Source organism: Trichosurus vulpecula, chromosome 7 (assembly GCF_011100635.1).
Source record: "Trichosurus vulpecula isolate mTriVul1 chromosome 7, mTriVul1.pri, whole genome shotgun sequence".
Taxonomy (NCBI): domain Eukaryota; kingdom Metazoa; phylum Chordata; class Mammalia; order Diprotodontia; family Phalangeridae; genus Trichosurus; species Trichosurus vulpecula.
The window spans coordinates 9,773,821-9,781,558 of record NC_050579.1 but is presented as its reverse complement, the minus strand read 5'-3'; the positions used below and the strand labels follow the sequence as shown (position 1 = coordinate 9,781,558).

Below are 7,738 nucleotides of genomic sequence, written 5' to 3'. Positions count from 1 at the left end.
TGTTGGTTACCCTCAGCCTGGTTTAGCCCATCTGCCCAAATGGTTTACCGGGGTGTGGCTGTTGTGCAGCCTCCAGCTTCTTGGAGCCACAGGTGAGAGCTGGATGGATCAGGTTGAAACCTCACACCAGAGTCTTCCCTGAACATACCTTTACATATACGCACCACAGGAATTCTTATGTTCAGATTAACGGTCCCCACTTCTGTCTGAGTTTGACACCCCTGGTCTAGACCAACACCTCCCACTGTACTCCAAGACAAGTTCCAAATAGGTAAGCGACAGACATAAAAGTGACGCCATGAACAAATTAGAGAAACAAAGAAGCATTTACCTGCTAGATCTATTGTTCGGGAGGAGCTCAGGACCAAATCCTCTGGAGAAGATCACAGAAGACAAAGTGGACAATGTTGATTACATAAAAAGAAAAAGCTTTTGCAGAAACAAAACCAATTCAGCCAAAATTAGAAGAGAAGCAGTAAGTGGGGAACAAAGCTTCTGAACCAGGTTTGCAGTGAGTTCCTCTGACAAAGGTCTCGTTTCTCAGACATACAGTGAACTGTTTCACATTTTTAAGAAGACTCATTTCCCCTGCAGATAAAGGCGAAGGCAAAGGCAGTTTTTAGGGGAAGAAATTGAAGCTTTCAATAGGAACATGAAAAAGTACTCAAAATGACTAATAATTAGATAGATGCAAATGAAAACAGCTCTAGCCTCTGACATTTATTATCACGGGACGTGGCTACTTCCCTCCTTTCTCTTCCCAGGCCTCAGTCTTCCCCTGCAAAATGAGTGAGTTCGACTTTGTCAGCCGAAAAGTATGGCGCTCAAGAGCATGAATCAGGGCCCCTTCAGCTGTAGGTCAAGACTCCTATGAGCTCCAGACCCAGTGGTGTTTCCAAGTGCTAGATACCATGCAGACCAAGCTCCTAGTTTTACAAATGAGATTTAAGGCCCGTGTGACTTGCCCATAAGATGTACTGGATACTTTCACATATGGTGCCTCCTTGAGATAATTGATCCTTCACGTTTAGCTTGTAGAGAGTTCATTAGATTATACTTGTCCTTCATTCTCGAAGAGGACCATGGTGTCAGGGAGATGATGACATGACTTGCAGTTGACTTTGATTTGAGTGAGGGAGGGCTGTGCAAGGTCACCAGCCTCACTTTTTCCTCCAGTGGCCAGATATTCATCAGGATGACAGATGACCCAGGATGCAATGGGAGACCCTGGCCCTTTTAGGCTAAGGCCTTTTCTTGTACTCACTTAGAGTGAGGTATGCCCATTCAGGGAATAGGCCTTTTTAAGAAGTGAGTCAAGGGATAGCCCATTCAATTAGAAAAAAGAGGAAAAAAAATCAAGCTGGGAAGGGAAGACCCTCAGGGTTGCTGTTCCTTTTTTTTTTTTGTCGGAGGGGGAAGGCAGGGCAATTGGGGTTAAGTGAAGGGTTGCTGTTCCAAAGAGAAACAGCAACCATTGACATTCTCTCTAAGCCAGGAATGCCAAAAATATAGCCATTAAGTGGAGCTTGGGCAGGGACCTATTGTGGTCCAAATCTATGAACTTCAGAGTGAACTGGGTTTAAGGTTTTGTGGAAGAAGAAAAAGAAAGAAAGAGAAAGGAAGGAAGAAAAAGAAAAAAGAAAGAAATCTAGCCAGTAAACCCCAAGTTTACTTAAGTGGGCAACTTCTGGCCATCAAATTTTACCTTGCTTTGGAGAGGAGAGGAAGAGTGAGAGGAAGGGGGGGGGGAGGGGCCAGGGATGGGGAGGGAGAGGGAAAAGGGGAGGGGGAGAGGAGAGGGAGGGAGAAGGGGAGGGAGAAGACGAGTTGAGTTACCCAACTAGCTGGGTCCCCTTTCGGGCAGCTTGTTCTATTCACAGGTTGTGTTTGTCCTGTTTTTTAAGAGGACCATGGCATCAGGGAAGTGATGGCATGATTTGCAGTTGACAGCCCTCCCTCACTCAAAATCATTAGATTATAAGCTACTTCAGGACGGGGACTTTCTTCTGCCTTTCCTCTTATCCCCAGTGCTTGACACAACGCCTGGCACTAGGAAGCATTTTTTCCTCCGGAGTCTGTGAGGCTGATGGTTTGTCGATTATTGTTATTATCTTTATCTTACCGAGGGGTAGCTGAGGCCCAGAGAGGGGGAGTGATTTGCTGTGATCACATGGGTTTGCAAGTGGACATGCATTTATTAAGCATTTGGTGTGTGCCGGGCACCGTGTCAAATTGTGAAAGCAGAAACACAGCCCCTGCTGTGAGCCCCTCTTGTGGAGATGAGCTGGGAAGGTGGGCTTTTAGCTGAGGCCAAGTATTACAGGTATAAAAGAGCCAGGGCAAAGACGTAGAGTTGAGGGATGAAGAGGAACAGTCAGCAGATCATGGAGGATGGAGGTGTAAGGAGACTGAACGGGTGCGGGGTTTCCTACCTTGGCAGGGCTTTAAAAGACAAAATGGGTGTTTTTGATTGGCTTCAGGAGTGACTGGGGAGCCACGGAGGCATTCCGAGCAGGGGGTCACCCTCGAGCTTGAGGAAAGTCACTTTGGCAGCAGGTGGGGGTGCACTGAGTCAGGGAGACCAGTGAGAAGGTGGTGAGGCATTGAGGGTCACCAGGGTCAGTCAGTGGGGAGAAGGGGACCAAGCCTGAGATGGGAGGAAGACACCTAGGACATCTTGGCTATCAGGGTGTGTGTGGGGACTGAGGATTGTAACTGGAGGGTTGTGCCCTGGAGAGCAAGAGAAAGTGGGGCAGAGGAGAGGGGAAAGATGGGAGATCTGTCTGAAAGCCTACGGGGTGTCCGGTGGCCGGCGATGGCAGGAGAGAGTGTGGGGCTGGACACACACACCTGGGGATCATGGGCACAGATGAGAACAGCCCGCTATCAGGTCCCTGCATGGGGGGGTGGGGCATGAACTTACTGGAGAAAAAGAAATCTTTTAATTATTTAAAAACATTCTGAGAAAGGGCCCGTTGGCTTCACTGGACTGCAGACCCCAGGCAGAGGCGTCAGTGGATGAAGATCCAGCCAAGGGGCCTCAGGGGAAGAGGACAGTGTCCTGGGCAGGGGGAGTGGGGGATGGAAAGGGTCGGGGGGGGGGGGGGGGGGGGGGGGGGGGAGTGGGGGATGGAAAGGGTCCTGGGGGGGAGTGGGGGATGGACAGTGTCCTGGGGGAAGGGAGGACTAACTGTGTCCAGGGTTAAGGAGAGGTCTCAGAAGGCCCTTGGAGTCCATGCTGACGCAGCTGTCCTGGCAGTGGGGGAAGGGAGACAGAGCCCCTTCCACTGGGGGGTGTGGACACTCAACAGCTTCGGCCCCATCCTGGCTGGCTCTGCCACTTTAACCTGGGGTCTTGGCCCAGTCACTTAGACCTCCCTGGGCCTCGGTTTCCCTTCTGTAAAAGGACAGAATTGGCCTCCGAGGTTTGGTCTCTTTGTGGGTCTCGAGCCTTAACCTGCCCCGGGCCTCAGTTTCCCCTTCTGTAAAAGGGGGGAGCTGGCCTTGGGCCAGTCACTTAACCTGCCCTGGGCCTAGGTTGGCCCCTCGGCAACCCGAGCCCTCCCCCTGCCTCCTGGGCTACGGGGAGGGGGCAGGTGGATTACCTTTACTCCGCCCCAGTCCCACCCCTCTCGCCCCGCCCAGTCCCGGAGTTCCCGGGCTTCGGACCCTTTCACCGCTTCCAGCAGCAGCCCCCGAGGGCCGGGCCGCCGCCTCAGTCCTTTTCCCGCCTGCGCCTCTGATTGGACAACGCTTCCAAACGGCGCGAGGCGGGCCCTTTGAAATTGGCCAAACAGAGAGCCCGGCTGGGTCGACGACGGTAGCTCATTGGCCAATTCTTTTACATGGTGGGCGGAGTCTGAACTGAGCGGAAAAAGGGGAGAGGGAGAGGCTAGCGCGCCTGTCATTCACAGATGTACCCGGGCGGTTGGCCGGGTGGGGTCGGGTTTCCAGAAGAGCGACCCGCCCCGAGCCCGTGATTGGCAGGGCAGACGCGAGCGCCGTTCGCTTGTTGGCCAGGGGAGGCATCCATCCGTGGGAGGACGCCGATGGGCGTGGGCAGGTTTGAGAGCGGAAGACGCCGCCAGAGCTCAGAGGGTGCGGCGAAGGCAGGGGTGGGACCACGCTGCGTTCCGCCCCCTCGCTCCCGGTCGGTTACGGGGGCGGGGCTCAAAGGGGGCGGGACGGCTGTGTCAATACAGCGGCTGCAGTGGCGGCGGCGGAGGGGCGCGTCTGCCCCGGAGCCGCGCGCGCATCCTCGCCGGGCCATGGAGGTCGATGAGCGAGACGAGAGGCGGCGCAAGGTGGAGGCCGGCCGGGCAAAGGTAGGGCCGCCCCGGACCTCCGCGTGCGACCCCCTCCCCACCGCGCGCCAAGCTCGGGACTGGGAAGCCGAGGGAGACCAGGGAGTGGCGGGAAACCTGCAGCTCCGGGAGAGCGGGAAGGCGCGGCCTGGGTGTGAGGCCAGTGGCTCGGCGGTCCCCGATCCCTGCCGGGGCCGGGCCTCTCCCGCGGTCTCGCCTGGAATCCTCCACCTCCTGGCCGCCGCCATCTTGAATCCGCCGCTCTTTACTCGGGTCCACCCCCTGCCTCCCAGCCAATCAGCGAGGAGCGGAGGCGGGGCCGGACCCGGGAGGCCCGCGAGTCGTCCCGCCCTCCGGAGTCTGGAGCCTGACCACCGAGTCCCCCGGCTCTCCGAATGCTAGAAGGGTCCCGGAAGTTCTGGAGTTCGGGCCGGAAGCGGGCGGCACGCATTTCCTGCCGCTCTTGGGGGCACGCCTTCTAGGCTCCGGGTGGGGCTTGGGGCGGAGTTGAGGAAGGGGCGTGTGCCCTGAGGGTGTCCAGAGCTTTCCCAATGAAAGCCACACTCCACCCCTCCCCCCCAACTGGGTGTGACCCTCAGGGCCTTAATGTTCTAGTTGTACTGTTGGGGACACTGAGGCCAGCTGGGAGTGGGGGTGGGGCGGGGAGAAGGGACATCCTGGCCCAACTTCTCCCGGCCGTTCCTTTAGCAGAGGGAGAAACTGAGGCCCACCCACCCAGACTTAGAGCTTGGTGTGGCCTTCAGGGTCTGAAATGCTCACTTCCCTCATTGTACATACGGGGAAACTGAGGCTGCCCACGGTGGGAAAGGGGGCTCGTCCTAGACATACCACCCAATCACGACCTGGTGTCCCTTGTCGTGGCTCTTGAGGGAGGGGGCCTGGAGGGTCCGTGCCCCGGCCCAGCCCCACGGGCGCCCTAGCTCACCCAAAGCCAGGCCTGAAAACATTCCGAAACACAACGGTTCCGCAGCCAACCTCGGGGCGGAATCCTTGGGGCCACTGCGGTTCTCAGGCTCCTCCTCTGCAGAACGAGGCCCCAGGGTGGGGGGCACAGAGACAGCCCCGTAGGGTGGGGGCAACCCGGGGGACATGGGGGCTAGAGGGGAGCCCCCATCATTGTGCTTCCTGAGCCGGTGTCGCTCTGTCTCTGAGCAGTCACGACCCAAGATGAACTGTCACGGAGGCCTCTGGGAACGCAGCGCTCAGAGCTCCGGGGACTGCCATAGAGGCAGCCTGGCTGTGAGACCCCGGCCCAGCCAGCCTGGGACCCCACGGGTCACCAGTGTCCACCAAGGCTGGTGCTCGGAGCATCCTTTACTGACATGGTCTTGGGTCTTGTGCCGCTGACATAGTGGAAAATTCTGGCGTGCTCCGAGCAGTCTAGTTTAAAAGACTAATTGAATCTCAGCTCCGGAGCAGGAGAGATGGGTTCTGGTGGGTGACATTATTTGGAGGTCCCTGGTGCTTTGTGAGCTGTGATAGTTCAGAAAAATAGAGCATCTGGTTCTTCCCAGGAAGAGAGGAAATTGACCTAGCTTAATTAATTTTTTGCTATTTCTGTACCTATCTCTCTGTGGCTAGGAAGTTTGACTCCAGATTTTCTACTTTGGGGGGCAGTGGGGGCAAGCGCATGGAAGGGACAGACTTGCCTCTCCCTTCGGTTCTGTTCCTTGGTGAAGATGACGGCCACCTGATAATTTCCTGCCAGTGACCACGACTAGCAGACTGCTTGTCAGCTGTTACTTAATTTCTCTGACCTGTTTGTATAAGGAAATTAGGGCCCCCATAACTTGGGGACTCGGATGCCATTTTTGTCTCCATCAGAACCTGGCCGACTGCACCCTGTGTCGGCTGGGATGCCTTTGGTCGGGGCGAGGCCTGGCTTGGCCACCTGGGGCAGAGCGAGCCTCTGTAGCGAGGGAGTCCCTGTGGATTTCTGTGCACAGTCACATTAAGTTACTCCATGTCCTCTTCCACGGGTGCGTTCACTTTGTGGTCTTGTTATGTTTTTCTGACTTATCTCTGTCTCTACTATTTCTTAACCCTCTTGTGTAGCTTGCTCAGTTCCGACAAAGAAAAACAAAAGGCGACAGTTCGAGTTCGAAGAAAAAGGCGTCGAAGAGGAAGAGCGAGGCTGTCCATGCGGCTGTCACGGAGAAGGAGGAGGAGTGTACGGTAGCACCCCCGGATGACGAGCTGCCCCCAGACCTGGCGCAGAGTACGGACACCAGGGCGGGCAGCGACTCTGCAGAGGGGGGAGCCCTTGCCCTGGAGGCCAAGGTGAAGAGGTTTGAGGAGGGCAGGGTGGGACTCTTGGTTTGCTTGGCTCAGTGTTTACGTTGTGTTGTTGTGATGGTACCTCTCCTTTTAACTGACTAACCTCCGTGTTTGGTCTGTTTTTGGCTGCCATAAGTGGGAGGATGGGTTTCTTGTTTCCTAAAGGTGAGTGAGCAGTGTTCTCTTCGCCCTGATGTTTCATACCCGGGTGACGTGGCCATTTTGAGTAACTCGTAGGCCTCGTGCTCAATTGTTTTTAATAAATGTTTGAGAGTATTAACTATCCCACTACAGTTGGGTTTCCCCCTAATTCAAATTGAGAACTATCTAGAAACTTTCCATGTTCCCCAATGACTCCCCCTCTTCCACTTCCCTCCCATCTTACTGGTTTCCCTCCCATCTTACTGCCCTTGAAGCGAGTGGGGACCAAAGACAAAGCATCCTATGGGGTTACAGACGTAGACCTGGCTTCAGTGGCCTGACTTCTTCCAGGGGCATCACAGCAGAGGATCTGCAGGAGGAGGAGGAGGAGGAGAAGAGGGAAAAATATGAGGAGATTTGTCCAAAATGGAAGAGAGAAAAGGGAATGAGCGTTAGCCAGTCGTGTGGGGGGCATGGTGGGGATAACCGCTTTGGGGAGTTCCTGGGTTAAGGACTTAGCCTCAGTTTGTGGATTTCTGATTGCTAGTTGGGGAGCCCTGGGTTGAGGTCAGAGAAGATACACTTTATGTGTTGGTGTCTCTCTATCTCATGGAGCCCGAGTGGGCAGCATGTGGGAGGTGGAAGTTCAGCTCAAATCCTGTAAAGAGAAGCCTTAAAAGTCTGGCTGTGTAAAAACAGTAGGTGTGGGAAACTAAACTATGAATTTTGAAGATGCCAAAGAAAACCAAGAAAACAGTGCAGAGCTATTGATGTCGGCATTCTGAAATGAAAATGCCCTAAGAGGAGATGCTAGGACCAGAGCCAATGGTAGGTGCACTGAGTTCTAGTCAATCATGAATTCACTGGTCAGGAGCACCACTGAAAGCTGCTTCTGTTGGTCTTTAGGGAGCAGTGTGGAGCAGGTGGGTGATGTCATTGACTCTTTTCTGCTGTCTCCTTAATGCTTTCTTTGTCTCTTAATTGACAAGGCTGAG

At 54.8% G+C, this 7,738-nt stretch overlaps 1 protein-coding gene across 1 annotated transcript in view; it reads left to right on the top strand.

Moving 5' to 3' along the window:
* Positions 1-4,246: 4,246 nt before the first annotated feature.
* Positions 4,247-7,738, top strand: part of PCNT (pericentrin) — a 116,283-nt gene continuing 112,791 nt past the window's right edge. Inside the window, exons 1-2 of the mRNA XM_036766831.1 lie at positions 4,247-4,325; positions 6,381-6,605. Of these exons, the coding sequence (XP_036622726.1) occupies positions 4,269-4,325; positions 6,381-6,605 (282 nt within the window). The 5' untranslated portion in view covers positions 4,247-4,268. The remainder of the gene's footprint in view (positions 4,326-6,380; positions 6,606-7,738) is intronic.